We start from the raw sequence: 21,476 nt of genomic DNA on the forward strand, positions 1-21,476 counted from the left end.
AAATAACCAGCTTGAAGAAATCTTGCACTGAAACACTCCCTAGAGGACACGTAACAACTTCCAGCGTATAACCAAAATTTGCTATGTGGCCTGATGAAGGGTCCTTCAAGTTACCTGGTCATTGTATCTTGGTATAAAAACAAATGAGAGTTAAGTTTGTGAGTGGGGGTGCACCTTGTGGAAATGGGTTTGCACTAGGCTCACTCTACGAGCGATGGTCGGGAAAGGGCACGACGCTCCTCCACTCCGCAGCGCACAAAGGCGCTACGGCAGGGTTCGTCAACTCTCCGACACGGCGCAGAGAAGGCTCCGGAGTCAGTTCGCCAACAAACCCGGGTTTATTCACCCAAGCTACAGCACAGTGCGACAGTCACGGCGCTTACGGGCCAAGGCTCACCGCAAGACCGATCGAGTATGCGCGCCCGCTGCACTAGGGCCAACCGGGTAGCGGTCCGCCAAGCGCGAGAACAAAGGTCTCCTGTAACCACCTCGTTGCGGGCCTGTGAGCATCTGCCACAGCGAGGAAGCGCTCAGCAGACGAGAGCTCGGGTGGAGAATGTGCTCGAGGGCCGCCACCCGAGAGGCCAATCAGGGCGCGTGCCGGTGACGTGTTCTCGCGGGGCAAGTCCAATCCCGGGGGGGAGAAGCACGGTTTGCGCAGGAAAGTAGCTCCGGCGCGCTAGCCGTGTCCGCCATGTTACCATTACGGTGGCGGTTCCCGGAGATCGAGCTAAGCGCTACGCGCGAGCTGGAGGACGAGGCGCGGGAAGGCGCTTCGAGTTTCTGAAATTTAGCGAGGGTTTTCTTTTGAGCAATGTCTGTATTAGTGTAACTGTGTGACTTGAAAGTGAATCAAACTAGTTGTAATGGAATTTGGTTGTGTGCCACAGAGTTGGAAAGCAGACTAGCAGTGCTGTGGCCAGGTTGAATGCTCCAAATGTGGATCGAGCGCTGTTTGCAATTGCTTCTAAATTTCTTGCAAACAAAGAAATTGACAACTCACCACGCTGAATGAAAAAACGGCATCTTCTGCTTACACCGCTTAATTAAAGCATGCTATCAAGATACACGATATGATGCCTTGCGGCATAACATATGTCATGATCAACTTCAGACTTTCTGAACTAGTTATTGTTTCTGCTACCGGTGCCTGTGGACAAAAGTACATTAGCGAGAATATTCCTGCTGCTTAAGGCACTAGTAATGTTACGAATGGCGACAGGCTGACCAATTTGGTGTTGACATTCACTTTACTATCGCATACTGAGACTCTTCCCCCAAGTTCCACCACACCACACACACTTCGTCCACCCACCTCTTCCTTCCCCTCTCGCCACTGCACTCGCGCCACCTGGTCTTCTCTCTGGCAACTACAGTTAACCGCACATGCAGCCTCCAAGAACTGCAGCTTGCCTCACTTCACTTGGAACTCTCGGTCCGCTAAAACCCCCACTCTCTCCTCACAGTAACACTAATGCAAGGGCAAGAATCTAAACTAACAAAACCAAATGAAGCTTTAACGTACATCACTAATTTGCTAAAACGCCTACCTAAACAAAGTACACACCGCGATTTCAAATGCCAGCAACATATTTAAACTACAAAAAGAAAGCAATGGTCTTACTCACTGGGAATAAAGAAGTCGTCCCGAATGAAGTGTTTCAAACCAGCCAGCACGGTATCAGTCACCCTTTCTCAATGCGTAAGGATCTTATTCATGTCAGTCTCCGATGCACATTGTCTGCTTCTTTAGGGAAACAATGAAATCATGCCTTGCTGCCTTTCCATCACAATGACACGCCCGATGGTATGCAGAGAAATTCTTTCAACATTCTCTCTCTTCCCCCCCCCCCCCCCCCCCCCGCTTGTGTACAGTCAACTGTGACAAACAATTAACTGTGAGGCAACTTTGCAGCGCACACGGTAACGTAAGAACCTGGAGCTGAACCTAGATAGGCTGGTTCTCGGAGCGGCCGCTATGGGCCGAGCATTTAGTTAGAGTTGCGAATACATTCTGCTCTGGACGACAGTCATGCCGAGTTCAGCTGCCTTCATTTGGAAGATTTACTTGCTGAAGTATCTTCTCGGGAGCGGATTGACAAGCAGTGATGTGCTGGTGTGCTTGTGAGCCGAAATGCAAAAACGCCCATGTGCTTGCATTGTAGTGCACATTAAAGAACCCCAGGTGGTCAAAATTAATCCGGAGCCCTCCACTACGGTGTGCCTCATAATCATAACTGGTTTTGGCACATAAGACCCAAGAAAGAAGTGGTGTGCGGTCTCTGATATTCGATAAGTGGATGGTGGTTCTAAGTGTGCCAAACATTCAAAATTTATGTTGGGTGTCTTTACACTTCCACATAGACAATGCAGAGTGCAAAAGAATTTTTAACTAGGTGAAACAGGTGGTACCCAGTTCCATGCCTCCATGTCAAAAAAGACAGTGGAGCAGCTGCTAGTCGTGACGTGTGCTCAGCCTCACTCGGGGAAGTGCCATGAACAGGTGTCTGAAAAAGACTTCCTCAGAGATGCCATAGCTGTAACGGCTGTAGAGCTAGCACAGCGCTCAACGTCGAAGGTGTAATGAGTTTGTTGTGCTGTTATTGTGGTACGTTCGTTATGCATTTAACCTAACCATAAGTATCTGAACAATAAAACTGTGTTTTAGCATTTCTTTATGCAATGGTATTATTTTTTCGCATCTCGTGTAGTATTTTAAGCGGTTCGAGGTTGGTAGGTATGTTAACATAATAAACTTCCTTCTTAATCATCACCATGCATTGTTATTATGACATCTGTATAGAGGCTACAACATCCATTTGTTTATTTGCCTTTGGTCACTGAAAAGATGCCATTGCTACCAGGCTTTTCTTTTTACCCTGGGTCAAAGGCTTTCCTTCTAATGTTTAACCACCACTGGTGTACCTTGTGCAGTGCGGGATGCAGCTGCTCGACTGCCCAATGGTGAAGGAACACGTGCTGACATCTGTGAGCTGCTCAAGGACTCGCAGTACCTGGCGGAGGCCAGCGACCAGCAGGTAACACTTCACACAGCCGCATGGTTCATTTCCCCACCACACACGGCATGTGCCATGAGCATAAATTGAAATCCATTCAAGAAAAAGTAACTAGAATACCTGAGGAGTACTTCTGTTTAGGCAAGTTGGTGCCGAAAAGATGAGGACAAAAAAAACTTACACACAGCACCAGCACTGTCCCGTGTGTAAGTGTGGATGTAAGTGGAATACAATCAGTCCCCTTCTTCGAATAAACCCCCATAATTGTTTTAATCAAACTCGATTTAATCGAAGATAGAGGAGATATCACGCTTCGAAAACTTGCGGCCGTTCATACAACTTCAAGCGTGTCAGAGAGCTGGAAGAACGCCAACATTATACTAATCCATAAGAAGGGAGACGTTAAAGAATTAAGAATTGTATAAAATATTCACCAAGATAACTTCCAATAGAATCAGGGCAACACTTCAGTCAACCAAGAGAACAGGGTGGCTTCAGGAAGGGATATTCTACGATGGATCATATCCATGTCATCAATCAGGTAATCGAGAAATCTGCGGAGTACAATCAGCCTCTCAATATGGCTTTCATAGATTATGAAATGGCATTTGATTCAGTAGAGATACCTGCAGTCATAGAGGCATTGCGTAATCAAGGAGTACAGGAGGCATGCGTGAATATCATGGCAAATATCTACAAGGATTCCACAGCTACCTTGGTTCTACACATGAAAAGTAGAAAGTTACCTATCAAGAAAGGAGTCAGGCAAGGAGACACAATCTCTCCAATGCTATTCACTGCATGCGTAAAAGAAGTATTCAAGCTCTTAGACTGGGAAGGCATAGGAGTGAGGATCAACGGCGAATATCTCAGCAACTTTCGGTTTGCAGATGACATTGTCCTATTCAGCAACAATGGGGACGAATTTCAACAAATGATTAAGGACCTTAACCAAGAAAGTGTATGAATGAGGTTGAAGATTAATATGCAGAAGACAAGGATAATGTTCAATAGCCTGGCAAGGGAACAAGAATTCAGGATCGCCAGTCAGCCTCTAGAGTCTGCAAAGGAGTACGTTTATCTAGGTCAGTTACTCACAGGGGACCCTGATCATAAGAAGGGAATTTACAGAAGAATAAAATTGGGTTGGAGTGCATACGGCAGGCGTTACCAAATCCTGACTGGGAGATTGCCACTGTCGTTGAAAAGTAAAGTGCGCAATAATTGCATTCTACCGGTACTAACATATGGGGCAGAAACTTGGAGGTTAACAAAGCTCGAGAACAAGTTAAGGGCTGCACTAAATGGCATGCGCGAGAGGCAGTCAGCGTCGGCGTGTAGTCGGACGCTTTTATAAGAAGTGATAAAATCATACTCCTGTAAGCGAAGTGTCCAATGCGCAAGCCAGCCTGATGGATCACGGAGATTAACCAGCCAGCATAGAGAATGATTGTCTGTCACCACAGTAAAGGGGCGCCTGTACCGGTATGACTGGAAGCGCTTCTGTGAGGACAACATTGAGGCAGCCTGCCCTACCGTGTCATCGCTTTCGTCGCTATCCGATGCAAGCACATTCGTGACGATCGCCTCATCAATCAGAAACACTTCGTTTCCAAATGTATAGCAGTGTGCTTTCTTTTCGCCGGCAACGTCGTGCATTGCCAATGATCAGTGGGCGGATCAGCCATCTTCCGTTTCGGCGGCAAGTCAAGCGAGGCTGGGAAACTAAGTGACCCGGAACGACTTCGATGCAACCAACAAAGGCGGACACGAGCGACTCAATCCACCGGCAGAATTGCACAGAATGAAGGGCCAGCGAGCTGTCAGTTATCTGGAAGGAGCACCCCGCACCTTGCCAATGCTATCAGTGCATTTGGCGGTGTCCATTCGTGTTTCGGAAGGTGGGGCGGCATAGAGCTATGGGCGCAGCCCATTCGTGTTTGGAAGGGTGGAAGGGTGACGGGAAAGAGGTGCGCGAGGCTGGCAATGCGGAGAAGGCTGCAAACAGCGCGCGGCGGCGTGTAGCGGCTCGAATTTCATTTTTTCTTTTCAAATATTTCGCATTTCATTCCCTTTTGGCACTGACACCCAGTGGCCAGACTTCATCGTTATAACCAATAATGCGGCATGGAGGCATTGTAGTAAGCTGGTTATTTCACCATGGAAAACATACAAAAGTTGACGGGGCAGCAACTTCTTATTGTTATAACGGATATATTGTTAAAACCGCTGTAGTTATTAGTGGGTTTGACTGTATACACATTGCCACATACTAAATGACCCTAGTTGGTCCGACGGTTCGTTTTGAACCCTATTCCCTCAGCACAGCAGCTAGATGCGCTTCGCATGGACGACCAAAGCACTAATTACCGACTCTGCACATTTCATTTCACAGACGCAAATTTATTAACACATTTAGGCTAACTTACGACATCCACACTGTATTTAACGCAGCTGTGACCGTGCAGCCTGTGTATGTGAACATGTGCTAGGCTATCTACACTGCTAATGTGACATGCTTTAAGGTACATCTACTCACTCGACCTACATTCAAGGCTAATCCTAATCTAGGTTTCCCATAGTACGGTAAGAAATTGTAATGACACACTATTAATGATTCTAAGCACCCTTGTTGGCTAATGCACATCACGCAAAACAACACAGAAGCCTAACTGTTGCGAAATGTTTGGCACATAATCGATGAGCTGTTATCAGAATCCAGCTTTCGCCTTTTACCACAGTGGCTCATAGCTTGCGACAGTTTTCATCAACAGGAAACTTCCAAAACTTGAGCCTTTTGCGTCTTTCAGCATAATGCAGCTTGTCGGCATACTATGCTTCCTTCTTTGTAAAACCATAGAATAAGGATCACACACACAAAACTGCACAAGCACCCGTGAAATGCAATGGCTACCAAGGTAGGTGTGGCGGCTCGGCAGCGCAGTACCTACCATGTGAAAGTCACTCCTGACGACAGCACCACTGCATCTTCATGAACTCGATTAGTTTCACGAAAAGTTTTCATTGCATCAGTAGTTCACTATATGTAGACTAACCCTTCAAAATATAAAAAAATTAACAACACTGAAACTGCCATCGCCAGTTACGATTCGACACCATTCTGGTCTGAAAATTGTATCTTCAGTATCATAACTTTTATTCCCGGCACTTTTCCGCATCTAACTGCAAGTTTTCGTTAAGAAATGCCATCTAAAGAATAAAATGCAGCATCGTAGCTCTTTCAAAACGACGGCTGGCCGGTACCAATCACCTGCCATTTCGAAACTACGCGCATAGCCACAGCAATTTTTTTTTTATTTCCGAGAGCTTGTTATATCTTAGTATCCATGGAACACGAGTGGACTCTGCATACGATGGCATAGCATTCTAGTAGGCCAAAAGAGGAAACTACTGTGACATACTGGCATTTTGAAAAGGTCTTGCTGTTAGCGTTACATCATCAGCCAAACACATGCCGAGAGCGGTGAGGCTAGGTTTTTATGTTGTTTTTGTCTATAAAGTATGAAGTTCGAAAGGTTCGTGAACGTTTATCAGCAACGACGTAAACGAAGCATCTACAAAGCGCAATCTCCCTACTCTTCGCAAACATCGACACATTGGGCGCATCGTGCCGTGTTCACGCCGACTCTGGCTGCATGAATATTGACAGCAATGAAAAAAAATGCTTCAGCATCTGTTTGTCCAGGTTGATACAAATAGGGGTAGTGCGCACAGAGAACCGCAAAAACGAGAGTGCCACCTTCATGGCCTCCAAGATAGCACAGGAGTCCACAGCCGCCGTGCACTGTATCGCCTCGCCCTGAAGCACGCTGGAGACATGCCCTATCGTGGTTGTAAGCGAGTGACTTTTCTCGCGTCTTGCAGCGGTTTCATCTTTGTCGCAGTTGGACTCAAGCTATGTTATGCCGCAAGGCGACACAATGTTTTGATAGCATGCTTTAGTTTAGCAGTATAAGGAGATGCCGTTTTTTCATTCAGCGCGGTGAGTTGTTATTTAAATTGCTCGCACGAAATTTAGAAGAAACTGCAAACAGCGTGCGCAAGTTCCAGATTTGGAGCATTCGACCTGGGCACAGCGCCGCTAGTTTGCTTTCCAGCTCTGTGCACACAGCTAAATTCCGTCACAACTGGCTTGATTCGTTTCCTAAGTCATGCATTTACACTAACGCAAGTGACATTGCTCAAAAGAAAGCCCTCGCTAAATTTCGGAAACCTATTGGAAGAAACGCAGCTCTCAATCAGGTCCGATTGGGTTGTTATTTGCTTTTCACGTTTCTGAGGGGTTTGAGGATTCCTACAAGCGGCGGGTGTCTCCTGTGTTCCCAAGCCTGGACCCTACCTCGAACACTGCGTACTGCGAGCATCAGCTGCAGGCTAAAAGTAAATTACACGGATCAGCTAACTATATAAAGAGAAAGAGGCACCCTGACTCACAAACTGAACTCTCATCCTAAGACACTCTGACCAGGTAACTTAACCATTTTTAGCCTCGTTCTATCAGTGCACAATATCCGTATTTAGTTTCTGAAGACGTTACTGCCTATAAATTGTGACATGCTATATGTGATATACTGCAACATGAGTTGCAGTGCAGTGTTGCTTATATGAAGGTCGAAAACAGTCAAGTATCGGTACCTGTAGCAGTGAATCAATGCCGCAAACAAGTGCGTGCACCTTTCGGAGAGGCTCGCTACGCCCAAACACTTCCATTTTATAACATTTGGCTCGCTTAAAGATCCTTTGTCATTAAAAAAGGACTGATGCAGCTCGTTATGCAGGCCGGACGTTTGCACACACAGTGCAACTGCTCCTGCAGTTTCGTCGCTCAAATCCTTAAGACCGATCAAAGTACTGTAATCGGCAGTAAAGACCCTTTTGGCTGCGACGAAATACCTTGATTCTACGCCACAAATGAGAAACTTGAGCATAGCACACACAGCACCAAGCGAAAGAGCCACCGTGAACCTGGATGTCGTAGCCATATTTGTTTATTTAGACAGTGTTTGCCAGCCAGGTAATGGATCCTGGAGTTGCCAATAATTTGCCGAAATAATTGCATACAATGCCCAAATCTTTGTAAAAACAGTCTCCATTTGCGAATATACGAATCTTTCACGTATCTTTGGCCACTGGTTCTGTTCTCCACCTCTTTGGCGACGCTAGTGGCTTTGCCTAAGCTTGTTTTACAGCATTGTGGGCCACACCTCGTCTTGTAGCCATACCTCGAGGCAAAAATCGCGCTTCTGTGAAGCGACACTTCATGTCGAAATTTGCATATGACCTGGGTCCTGATTTTACCATTACACTAGTCGAACCTCGATATAACGAAGTTTTACGTACAGCGAAAAACTTAATTAATTCGAGGCTTTGAAGTTGCAGCAGTAAACAATTCCCAGAGAATTCCTGGTGGAAAGTATCTTGTTAGTAAGCACTTATAAACAAATCTCAAAAAGGTCGGCCCATATTAGCGTGGTTATGACGAAATGCGAAAACACCCGTGTACTTAGATTTAGGTGCACGTTAAAGAACCCCAGGTGGTCTAAATTTCTGGAGTCCCCCACTACGGCGTGCCTCTTAATCAGCTCGTGGTTTTGGCACGTAAAACCCCATAATTAAATTTTTTAATTTTAGCGTGGTTATGAGCGCCAACGCATGCAGTGCAAATCGTGCCGAGAGCAATAGATCGACGTGGCTTCCGGCGTCCGAGATTTGCGTGCTAGTGTCATGCGGCACCGTAAATCACGCTTTGTGCCTGCAGCCTGCGCTTACAAATAAATGTGTAAGAAGATACGGATATTCGTCTTGAGTAAAAAAAAAGAATGAATAGTCAGAACTGCACGATGTAAGGCTTGTGGTTTTATCAGTGTCGCATGCGCTCAGGAAAACATTAACAGATCTCACACGATGACTACAATCTCGCTGTCGTAATGCGAGCGAAAGCTTCGCACCGTGTCTCGGAAACTTGGGATTACGTGACAGCCAACACTAGACACGCGGGAACCCAAGGCACACCAAGGCACGAACTGTTTCGGCTCTGCATTTGCACTTGCCGTAGAAAGATTACCTCCAAGATACGGCGTGTGGCCCGCGCATGGTCGTGCATGAAGAGGAGAAGGCATCCTCCCCTATAGCGCGTGCTTGATGACATTACCATGTGCTCACTCCCTCCCCATCCCCCTTGCACTGAAGGAATCGTCAGCTCATGTTTCTCCGAGCGCTGCGAGCTGCCGTGCCCTCTGCAACTTGTTTACCAATGCAACAAATGGTGCCGAGGCATTCCCCGCCTATCACATGCCGGCGCACGTGCACTTTGATGGCGTTTTTGCCGCTCAAACTTTTCATGCGGAAGGATACTGAAAATAACCTTCGCCTCGGCCGACATTTTTTTAGTTCTTTGCTAGATTTACTAATCTTAAAGGAGCCAAGTACATGCTTGAAATGACCGAAAACTTTGTTAAATCAAAACCATGTCATGAAAAAAATACACGGTTTTCAATGGAACTAAGATCGGAAAATGAAAATAGTTTGTTACATCACGAATTTCGTTAAAACGAGGTTCATTATATTACAGCCTGCTTCGGTTTTGGTGAGCAAGTCACATTGCATAGTTCATAGCCAAGACAAGGCAAAGATAAATTCATTTATAGTCGCCTGCTGATTTTTACACCCGTTTGATTATTTAACATATTACTTGCAGTATCCGTACAGCTTCCCAAGAACCATACGGCTGTTGTGAATAGATTTGCGTTGACGCAGCACAAAACCATAACATTACTGGCCGAAACCCAGTGAAACAGCGCTGGTTAAGCCTAACAGCCAAGCATGTAATTCACAGCGGCCGTACGGCTTCTCGAGAGCCGTATGGCTACTGTGAATAGATTGGTTCTTCAATGAACCGCTTTGACGCCAACTTGGTTCACTAGGTATGTGCTACTCTTCAATAGCAAAGGAATTATGAAAAATTTATCTGGTGCTGGGCGGAATCGAACCCGCGTCATAATGAGGCATTCTTGTATGAATATTTCACACACGCACCACGTGCTGACTTTGGGGCCACCGCGACTATATGGTGCATCATGCTCAGTGGGAAGCACGAGTTAGGAACCTGGCTGCATGCATGCCTCATACATAACATGTCTTTGGGGGCAGCAGTGCAGTGTGTCACTACATTACTTCAATACTAGTCGCATTCATGTCAACATTCGTGAGAAAGGTTCTGCTGGAATTTTTTATACAGCTATACTTCCAATTTATGATGCAGACAACAATTAAGAAACAAGCACTTGCCTGCCAAGGTTACTTCAACATATTTAAACAATCTATTTGTTGTGGCAAAAATGTACTCTTGAAAACATTTTAAGCACAACGAAAGACGGTACACGAAGAAACAACAGAACAAGGCACTTGCTCACAACTGAAAGATTTCAATCGGCTTACTCGAGATTTAGCAGAAGCCTATTTGTATTTATATCAGAAAAAGTAGAGATGCTTGTATTAGCCACTCTTCTGTCATACTCCACGATAAAGAATTTGCCTTTCTTGATAGTTTGCCCGCATGTATTTTCAGCTTTTTCAGGATTTACTAATGATTTTTGTCACCCCGTTTTGCTACACAAGCACGATCACCCCCCCCCCCCCCCCTTTTTTTGTGCCTATATATTTGTGCTTGCTTCCCATAAATCTTTCAGTTGTGAGTAAGTGCCATGTCCTGTTGTTCCTTCGTGTACTGTCTTTCGTTGCGCTTACAAAAATTTCAAGATGCATATCGACCAACTAGCCCGAATTAGCATTTTGTTGAATAAGAAAATGTAGTCTGCTGACGAGATTGAGGTGTCCACTGGAGATGCAACACAGGTAGATATTTTAATTTCTGTTAATTTTTAGACTGCAGGAGGTTTTTGGTCTTCACGTATTAAAAAAGGTGTGATATCTGTTCCGGTCTTCAAAAACAGCTGCTTGGGACCAGAGTGCCTGCAGTGCATGCCCCAAGCTTTCTCAAAGCTGCTGTACAACAGATAATCTGAATCCTGCCCCTCTTGTCTTGTTGTTGTCCTTCCCTCATGAGAGCTGCTGTGCTTGAGTGGGCTGGCGGATCATCAGAGCATCTACATGTTAGTCAACACTTCGCAGTGTGTGTGTCAGCCATGCCATGCCATCATTATTGATTTGAGGCTGCATATAATAAATTTCTCAAAATGAAGCCATAGCTTTCTGTTACACCCAGCCGAAAAAAAGATGCTTTCAGTGTTCTGTAGTAAACTTTCACTCAGCATTATCGCGACAAACAAAGCTGTTGCTTTAACATTGTGACCACCAGATCCACACAGTGGTGAGTGGAGCCCTGGACCGGCTGCACTACGAGAAGGATCCCTGTGTCAAGTATGATGTCAACCGCAAGCTCTGGATCTACCTGCACCGCTGCCGCACTGAGGAAGAATTCGGTGAGCCTTGCGTCTTGCCGTGTAGGTGGGGAAAGGACTGCCCACACTGGTGGCATTCACTTCTCCATATTGTAGCCCACCTGTTTCACTGTCCTGTAAATTGACCACATTCTTAAAACAAACATTTTTCTTTTGGTGCATGTTATTGACCAGATGTTGCCTTTTACAGAAAAGATCCACCAGGCACAGGCCGCTGCAGCTAAAGCCAAGAAGGCAATTCAGAAGAACAAGCTGCCCCGTCTGGTAAGCATGGCTAAACATTCACTGTTGCAGCATCCCACTGAAGATGTGTTACTGCAAACAGCATCTTTGATCCCACAGTGAGGCTTTCTCTGTAGCCTCATTGGTAAACAGGTGTAGCACAGTAGAGTGAATAATGAGACAAAAAATAATAGTAAGTGGGACACAGTCACACACAGTGCCAATGACACTGTACCCTCCATGCAGAAGCTGCTCCAAGCCACGATCATTGCAAAGCACATGCACCTAAAATAATCTCTCATCTGTGCTGTTAGGACCAACAATGGCATCACACATGCTGCACTTCCAATCCACCTTTTATTCACTGCTTCTTGCCGAGATGGCTTCTCCCATGTCCCACTGTCTTCCTTACACATAGTGCCATCCTGCACTTGTTGCAGAAACCACAGCAGCTGCACCACAGCTGTCATCTAGGACTCGTTGGTTGCGCTCAGGTGATGTTAGACTATGAGCATGATGGGTTTCAGCAGCGCACACAGCTCGCTTGACATGACGGGCTTCAACAGGCACCAACTGGCATGCAAAGTCAACTGGCAACTGGCAACTGGCAAAGTCAACTGGCAAAGGCAACTGGCATGCAAAGTCAGACTATAAACAAGCTTTTACTCCGACAAAGGCTGGACCTTTGAAATATTCGGCCTTTTGTTTTTTATTGTGCAGTGATGCCACTGGCCCATGCCATTTCGGAGCAGCTTTTAGAGCAGCCAAAAATGTGTTTCGAAGCACTAAATTGGCATTTCGGAGCAGGATTAATAAAGGTGATTGCAAACCGTTATACTGAAACTGATAACATTTCCAAACTGATTGCTAATGTTATAAAGTTCTCTAAAGCTCAAGTACCAGTAATTTTTATAAATCTAATGCCAGCTACGTAAATATTTGCTTGCATAGGTCGCTTATGTGCTTTGGCGGACACTTTTTGTGAACAAGTGGAGATGGCGAACAAAAATATTTTTTTATTTTCTTTCTTTTCAATTTATTTATTTCACGATTTGTGGTATATATGTTTTAATTCAAAACTTGAGTCGTCAATTCCAATTTTGTTTGATTCTTCAAGAACACGTCCGTTCCGAAATATTCATCATCAAATTTGACACTCAGATAATTTTGCATTCATAGGTGGGAGTATATATACAGGCCCCCCTCCCCCAAATTTGTGCGGCCTATTGCAGGGAATGTCACCCTGAGAGGACCGTAGCACAGCTGCTATCAGCCCTGGCAGGCTTCTAGGCTATTCACTTACGTAACATGGTGGGTTCATCTTTTTGTTGAGACTTTCACCTCTGGATGTGTAAGTTAGCATACCGAGTGGCAAACTTCATGGTAAAAACAGTCGCCAACAGACTTCTTGGATTTTTCGTAAAAAATGTCCTAGTAATTTGGCAGTCGAAAAACACGAATTTTTGCACTAAAATAATTTTGCTCCTTTTTCCAACACCAGCGCTATGAAAGATTCACTGAATGCCTAGTGCTGTGGTTCACTAATATACCATCTACTTAAAATACCGCGATGGTCGAGACAGTGCAGGCGTTTCGCTTTCAGTCGTCGCACCGCTCGATGTGCGTCGCATGCCATCACAATGTGCAGATATGGGCGCATGACCTTTCATTGTGCAATGCTGTCAGATTAGGCGGTTCTGATGCAAAATTTCAGTTTGTAGCTTTCTGCCTACATGCGAGATTTCGCCGTTTCGTCCATTAAGCGTATATATTAAAAAAAAAGAATTCACGAAGAAACTCCTATGAGAGTTGTCTAATGGTATCTTCGACTGGTCGCCTCCTTCCCCCGAAGCAGAGTCTGGCAGATCCAGCGTTTCTCAAACTCGGAGGTAGAGGAGAAGCGCGCAAGCCGAATGTGTCTCGCTCTCGGAGGAGGAAATGACAGATGCGAAACCACGTGATTACTGCTAACGTCTGATGTTTCGCCTATCCAAAGCTAAATCAGCGGATGCGTCGGTTTATTAATAATTCTTCAAATAGCCCTGCTAAGCTAGCCTCACTCGATAGGGTCCGCGTGTTGAACGTTGCCAGGTTCGGTTTCTACAAGCTCTCACAAAATGTATCACAAGCTCTCAAATAAAAAAATGGCGGCTGCACTTGCAGTTTCAAATTGACACGTGATCGGAACCGGGCGCCATTTTGAAAGAGCCGCATTTCGTTCTTTAGATGGACATTTCTAACGAAAATTTGCAGTTAGGTGCAGGAATGCACCGGGAACAAAAATGACACTGAAAATCTAGTTCCCACACCAAAGTGCTGCCAATTTGTTACTGCGGATGCCAGCTTCAGTGCGGTTCGTTTTTGAGCATATTTAGGGGCGAGTTCTTATATAATGAGCTACTGATATAACAACCAGTTTTCGTAGAACTATGAAGTTCGTTATAAATGGGTTCGACTGTATCCACATTGTGGGGTTTCACACGTGCTCTTGGGACAAAGGAACGTCAACTCAGTAGTACAAACAATCAAAAGGGAATTTATTGCTCCTTTCATACACTATTGCACCTACACCGATGGGCACGCGACAAATCCAGGGTGTCCGACTCACTGCGACCGGATAGCAAGCGAATATGTTTGCCCCATGCTAGACACCATTGCTTAGTCGTTCACGTGTACAGTCACGCGAACGATCCGAGTTCGTCCATTCCGATGTCCTGCTCCTAGCCTCGCAAGATGGTCACACGAAGTATGGATCGGCGCACGTGCTGAACGTCCGCATCACTCACCGACGTCAATCCAAAGAGGAAGCGCCTTCTTCCTTTTGCACCCAAGTATCCCCGCCGTTAGGTGGCGTTAGCAGCGCAACACTCACGCCATCTCTCACAATATGCCGCAACCACACCGACCTGCGCCGCCGTAAAGCCACGCAGCAAAGCCGGATTACAGGAGACGGGAGCCATGCGGGGCCCCAAATCAAATCAGATGACAGGCCCCAAATCACTTGATGGTGGTGCCCTCCAAATATATGTATTGCACAGCGAAAATAAAGTCGGGGTTCTTCGAGTCACAGCAACAACGCAGTGCAGTCGCTTGTTGCTGGCGAGCTCAGGGTAGCTCAACCATGCTCCAAACAAGGCACCTTCAGTTCCGAAATCACTTATTCAAGCAGTTGCCTGCCAGGAGGTCACCAGCTTAGGTATTCACGCTGTTTCTTCAGTTCACTGCTTCAAGGTCCAGCCCAACTTTGTGACTCCACGTTTTCCCACAGCACATTTTCCTCCACGTTGTTGCAGTTGTCCATCTGGTGAATTCCCGATGACAAACCCATATGTTTTCACTGTCCCCAAGTACAGTTAAACCTGCTTATAAGGAACCTCCGTATAACGAATTCCTGGATATAACGAAGTTTTTCTATTCCCCGCCATTACTCCATAGAAGCACATGTATTTGAGACCTCTACGTAACGAAAGGGCAGCGGGAGACCCCCTCTAAATAACGAATTTTCCCTGCCGACAACCTAAAGATTTCGCCCCAAATTTTGTCATTTTTGCGCGAGCAGCAACCGGAAGCACCTTCTCCGCCGCGACGGAATGCGAAGCGGCAGTGTCACACGTGGAGCGCTTGAATTCACGGCGACTGGGTGGCGAGAGCGAGCGTACGTGTGCGTGCGTGCGAGCGTGCGCGAGGCGGGCTTGCATCCCTCGACCTGGCAATCTTGCCACCGCGGGTGTGACCTTTACCCCTCCCTTCATTCAAACCGATCCCGCCGCTTGCTGCAGCTGGCCTAGCCCACCAAGCCAGCACTCTCCTTTTCCAGTTGATGTTGCCGAAGGGAAAAAAAGATTTTTTTTTTCTTCAACGCACTGGCAGCGCCACTCTTTGGTTATTTCGCAAGTCTCTGCGCTTCACTTCAATAACCTGACACTAGGTAGCTCCCGTAGCTTCAACCATGTGCTGTAGTACGTGTGCTTAAGCATTAGTCTACCAATTTAGTTAAACAGCGAATGTTTACAAGTTTATACGGCCGATAAAACTACTATCCTTACTTCGTATAGCTGTCTGCTAATTTGCTGTCGCAATCGATGCTTCGCCTTTCGGGCGAAACTGGCACTTTTTTGTTCATCGCAACCTTAGTGTATTGAGAGTAAATCTTGAGTGATAGTTGTATTTCTGTATGAAAGCATGAGGTGCGCGGTACTGTGAAGGATTCTTTTTTCCTTTCTTTTGGTCACGGAAAACGGGTGCGCGTTACTATCGAGGGCGCGTTAGAATCAAGTAAATACGGTAAGCGTTTTTTTTTTTTTTTCCGAATTTTCGTGCCGAGCCTGCATATAACAAAGTTTTTCGGGAATTTGTCAATTTCGTTATATCCAGGTTTAACTGTATCTTACTACTGTGCTGAAGTTGTAGTTGTTCTACATCTCTTTCCCAGCAACTCTCATCCCACATGGTCATTCTCGTTCCTGCCCAAACCATGTTCCCTCTCAAGTATCTACGGCTGGACCCTCAGGCCTTCACTCCAGTCAATATAACCTCGCTCCACTGAGCCCCCCTGACCATCCTCCCAGACCCTTTTACGGCACTCCCAGCTGAAAAACTAGGCAGTGCAGCTCCTAGAGGTGGTGCTGCATTGTTTCAATCACCTGAAAACCCTGTATTGATAATGCATACCTAACTGAACTAGGATTGCCAACTTTCGAGTGAACGAAGTCGGGGGGGGGGGGGGCACTAACACTGTGCTAACACACTACCATACAGCTCCACCAAGCGGCCATATTTGTGAGTATATATATTCTTGGAATAAACTGTGCCGGGAACTTTCTTGCTGACCCAGCCAAACGCTGCTTCATTCTTCGGATAGTGGTCCCAAGCCACGTCCTGCGCTAATTACAACACGCTCGGTTCTCTCTCTACGTCCGACCCTTTGCCCACAGGTGTGTTCAATTCATCTATTGCCGATGGCCTCACTCCAGCTCAGTGTTCTCAGCTTCTGCGCATCTTAGAAGAATTTCGTTCTTCTTTTGATGTCAGGCAACCGTCCCTGGGCCGGACGTCTGCTGTCACGTACCATATTAACACTGGCTCCCAACTGCCATTGCGGCAACGCCCATATCGCGTATCTGCCAAATAACATCGTGTGATTAATGAGCAAGTGGACGATATGCTTCGCCGCGAAGTGATCCGACCCTGGCACAGTCCATAGGCATCTCCTGTCGTCCTTGTTACGAAAAAAAGACGGCTCAGTACGGTTCTGTGTAGACTATCGGCGCCTGAACAAGGTCACTCGCAAAAATATATAGCCACTGCTGCGAATCGATGACGCTATCGATAGCCTACAAGGAGCAGAAGTTCTTTTCATCTCTAGATTTACGCTCCGGATATTGGCAAGTACCCATGGCTGACGTCGATAGGCCGAAGACAGCCTTTGTCACACCCGACAGCTTATACGAATTTAACGTCATGCCGTTTGGACTTTGTAATGCGCCAGCAACCTTTGAACACATGATAGACACAGTTCCGCGTGGTTTGAAGTGGCCGATGTGCTTATGTTATCTCGACGACGTTGTTGTTTTTGCCTCTGACTTCACCACGCACCTTCAACGCCTACGGCGTGTTTTGACGTGCTTAGCAAACGCTGGCCTCCAACTGAACCTAAAGAAGTGCCGTTTTGCAGAGCGGCAGCTCACGATACTAGGTTACGTCGTCTCGAAGGATGGAATCCTCCCTGATCCAGCCAAACTTCGTGCCGTCGCCGAATTCCCTAAACCAACGTCCGTCAAAGAACTGCGCAGTTTCGTAGGCTTGTGTTTTTACTTCGGGCGCTTCATTCGCAATTTCGCCGCCATCATATCGCCCCTGACGAAGCTCCTTGGAAGCGATGGACCCCTCCATTCGTGCTCGTCCGAGTGCGACGAGGCGTTCACTAAGCTCCGTCGTTTGCTAACGTCTCCTCCCTTTTTGCGCCACTACGACCTAACGGCACCTATTGAGGTACACACAGATGCCAGCGGTGTTGGCCTCGGTGCTGTCCTAGCGCAGCGCAAAGAAAGGTTTCCTGAATATGTTGTGGCATATGTAAGCCGTACTCTTACTAAAGCCGAGACCAATTACACCATCACGGAAAAAGAATGTCTGGCAATCATCTGGGCGCTTACTAAGTTCCGGCCCTATTTGTATGGTCGTCATTGAAGGATCCCTCAGGCCGTCTCGCCCGCTGGGCGCTTCGCTTACAGGATTGCAATATCCACGTACTGGACCGCAATGGACGCCAGCATGCTGACGCTGACACCCTCTCACGTTCTCCCTTGCCTGACGACAAGGCCTGCTGCTCACTATCCCAGCTTGACGTTTCTTCCATTGACATTGGGACCATCGCTTCCGAGCAGTGCAACCCCTTCCGAGCAGTGCAACCCCTGGATTGCCTACTTCATAGACTTCCTTGCTGACCCGTCATCACCGCCAACCACTCGTGCGTTGCGCTGTCAAGCTCGCCATTTCGCCATTCGCGACGACTTGCTTCACCGATGCAATTACACCTCTGACGGCCGCCAGTGGTTATTAATAGTACCTCGAAGCCTGCGTTCTGAAATCTGCGCATCGTTCCACTCTGATCCACAGTGTGCACACTCGGGACTTTTCAAAACCTGCCAGTGCCTCCGACAACGCTACTACTGGCGAGGAATGTACAACTACGTTCAAAAGTTTGTTCGCTCACGCCCCGACTGCCAGCGCCAAAGATCTTCACCCCAGCTCTCGCCAGCTGGTCTGCAACCTCTACCCTGCCCTACCCGGCCGTTCGGGCGCATTGGCATCGATTTGTATGGGCCACTTCCCTTCACGTCGGCTGGTAACCGCTGGGCCATTGTGGCAGTAGATCTCCTTACACGATACGCCGAAACCGCCGCTCTCCCAGCAGCTACAGCGTGCGATGTTGCCTCATTCCTGCTTCGCCGATTCATCCTGCAGCATGGTCCACCTCAAGAACTGCTCAGCGATCGCAGACGCATCTTCCTGTCAGAAGTAGTTGAAGCAATTCTCAAGGAGTGTCCCGTTGTTCATCGTACGACTACGGCGTACCACCCTCAAACGAATGGCCTCACAGAACGCTTCAACCGTACGCTCGGCGACATGCTTTCAATGTACATCAGCTCCAACCACACGAACTGGGACGCCATTCTGCCCTTCGTAACCTATGCGTATAATACCGCTACGCAGGACACCACTGGATTTTCACCTTATTTCTTACAGTATGGTCGACACCCTTCACACACCATCGACACCATTCTACCTTACCGGCCGGATGCATCCGAGTGAGTGCCTATTCCTACCACGGTCAGGCATGCAGAAGAGTGCCGCGACCTAGCACGGGCCTTTACTTCCGATGATCAAGAGCGCCAGAGGAGCACTCGCGGTGACGCCACTTCCATGGTCACCTTCGATCCGGGAGCGCTCGTGTGGCTCTCAGTCCCTTTCACTGCCCCTGGCCTCTCATCAAAACTGGTCCCGAAGTATGAAGGCCCTTATCGTGTTCTCGAACGCGCACCTCCTGTGAACTGCGTGATAGAACCAGTTGAGCCTTCTTCAGACATGCGCCGCCGTGGACTGAGACATTGTCCATGTCGACCGTCTAAAGCGTTACTTCGACCCGCTCATCGTGACGAGCTGTTAGGTCGCCGGACGGCTTCCTTATCGCTCCCGGGGGTGATTGAAGTGAAGAAGAGAGACGGTAGTGGATACAGCGCTACTGGCTCTAAACGCTAGTGGGTCAAGCGCTCTCGCTCAGCAACAGCTTTCGTGCTGGGAAGCTCTGACTGCCCTGCCCGTCGACGTTGCGCTGCTCCGAGCTCTGCCAAATAAACACCTTTAGAATACCATCTTTGTCTCTATGACTGTATCGCAAGGGTGGGGGAGAGTGAGCTGCGCATGAAATATGAAAGCACTGCTAAGGAAAGCAGCACTTGCTGCCCTGATGAAGACTTTTGTCAAAATTGCTTCACCGACATTCCTTGTTGCTCATAGTAGCTCATTTTTGCCGAATGTTCGAAGAAAATTTTTGTACCTGCCAGGACTATAATTGTCGGTGTTAATGATGGAGCATCATTGGAATGTGTACCATCTATGTCTCCATGACTGTATCGCCAATCGCTGCACAGTTGTTCTCTTCACTTTCATTGCTTAAAGCTTGCACAATGTGATCCTTGGCCTTGACTTCCTCTTCATTCACTCCACCCACGTACTGCCTTTGGCATGAATAATTCGCTCTTCTGGATCCCACTGACCCATCACAATGTCATAGGCGCAGGTGGGCGCTGGAACAGGTGGGGGCAGGATCCAAGTTGCCCTCACTGTTCCCTTCACTCATGTCCTGGTTCACAACGTCGGCGATGTAATTTTTGTTCTCTAGCTCTCCCATGGTCGCAACACCTTCATCCAGTGACACAAACTTGTAGACCTTTGACCCGTCAATGGCTTCTGGAAATGCTGACAACTAACTCCAAACTTTGTGGAAATCCAGCGACGACTTTGTTGCACTCGTCGGAACATTTTTCACTATTGTCCCTGGGAACACTGGAAACCAGCACGACAGAGGCAGTTGGGGATCATTTCCTTTGTTGTGAGGGACTCGAGCGCCGCTGAAGAAGGCAGACAGAAACGAGGCGTGCGTCACAGAGGGACAAAACACAAGTGACTTTATTTCTGCCATAGTCAAATCTCAGCAGCTCGGTAGCGCACCCTCGCACCATTCCCCTTTACCACACGCAGTGTGATACCACTTCAGTGGTGCTGAAAAATGGGAGCGAGTAACTCAGCTGCGTTTGTATACTGCGGTGCAGCCATGAAGCCACCTACAGACATTTTAACCCTTTGAGGGTGTTTAACGTACATTTACAGCGCTGATCTTATGTTTGATATTTTGTGCATATTCAACACCACTGGTTGTTGAGAGGTGTTTCCATCTCGATGGAGTCACCCCAAGTCATTTGAAATTGTGTTTCCGGTCACCAGTGCGCATAAGTCGATTTGTTTATCTCTGAGCGCTCGTGGTCACGCGCGCAGTGTCTGCTACCTCCAAGGCGTGCGTAGAGTAGATGCTATCGTTTTGTTATAGCCCCTGCTATTGTGTTTTCGCTAGTGTGGCGTGACCGAAGTTCACAGATACTAATCAGTTTTCTTTTTCTTTGCGTTGGGTTGTGGTTGGTCTTTTGGTTGCGGTCTCGTGATAAAGGTAGGATGCCAACGGCACTATGCCTCGGCACACCGAGCCCAGTGGTTGGCGCACACTTGCCCATCAACCATGGTCCAGTACAAGCTCGAGGAAACAAACATGTGTACACTCAGAAAGCATTTATTACGATTGCAACTAACACTTCAAACAGGCCAGCTAGCTATAGTTGACATCACTGAGGGTTCCCTCGAAGAGAATAATGCGCTAGATAAAGAAGGGCTTCTGACTTACCAGCTCGGGATACGGGCGACCGCGGCCATTGCCATGGCAAAAACGCAGTTGACTAAGCATGTGCAAGAAAACGGGAGCGGCGGCGGAGACTGTCCACCCTCACCGCTTGCTGGGGTCCAAAGAGACTCGGGCGATGTCAAAGGGATCTCATGTGGCATACCCGGTGGTGCTGATAGCGCTTGCGATTCCTGTGCACTGCCCGCGAAAGGAAAGTTTCCCCTCTCCCCACCCTGCCTGGCACGCCCGCGCCCGACGCGATATTCGCCGCGCATGCGACAGTCATGGGACTTGAGGATTCCCACAGTGGTTCGCATATTCCCGTACTGTGGAGTGTATACA

General features: G+C 47.4%; 1 protein-coding gene across 1 annotated transcript in view; it reads left to right on the top strand.

Annotated features, from left to right (window-relative positions):
* Positions 1 to 21,476, top strand: part of LOC119455342 (nuclear factor related to kappa-B-binding protein-like) — a 199,004-nt gene that overhangs the window by 148,688 nt on the left and 28,840 nt on the right. Inside the window, 3 exon segments of the mRNA XM_049668974.1 lie at positions 2,935 to 3,038; positions 11,356 to 11,479; positions 11,649 to 11,722. Coding sequence (XP_049524931.1) covers positions 2,935 to 3,038; positions 11,356 to 11,479; positions 11,649 to 11,722 — 302 coding nt within the window.

This window comes from Dermacentor silvarum, chromosome 6 (assembly GCF_013339745.2).
Source record: "Dermacentor silvarum isolate Dsil-2018 chromosome 6, BIME_Dsil_1.4, whole genome shotgun sequence".
Lineage (NCBI taxonomy): Eukaryota > Metazoa > Arthropoda > Arachnida > Ixodida > Ixodidae > Dermacentor > Dermacentor silvarum.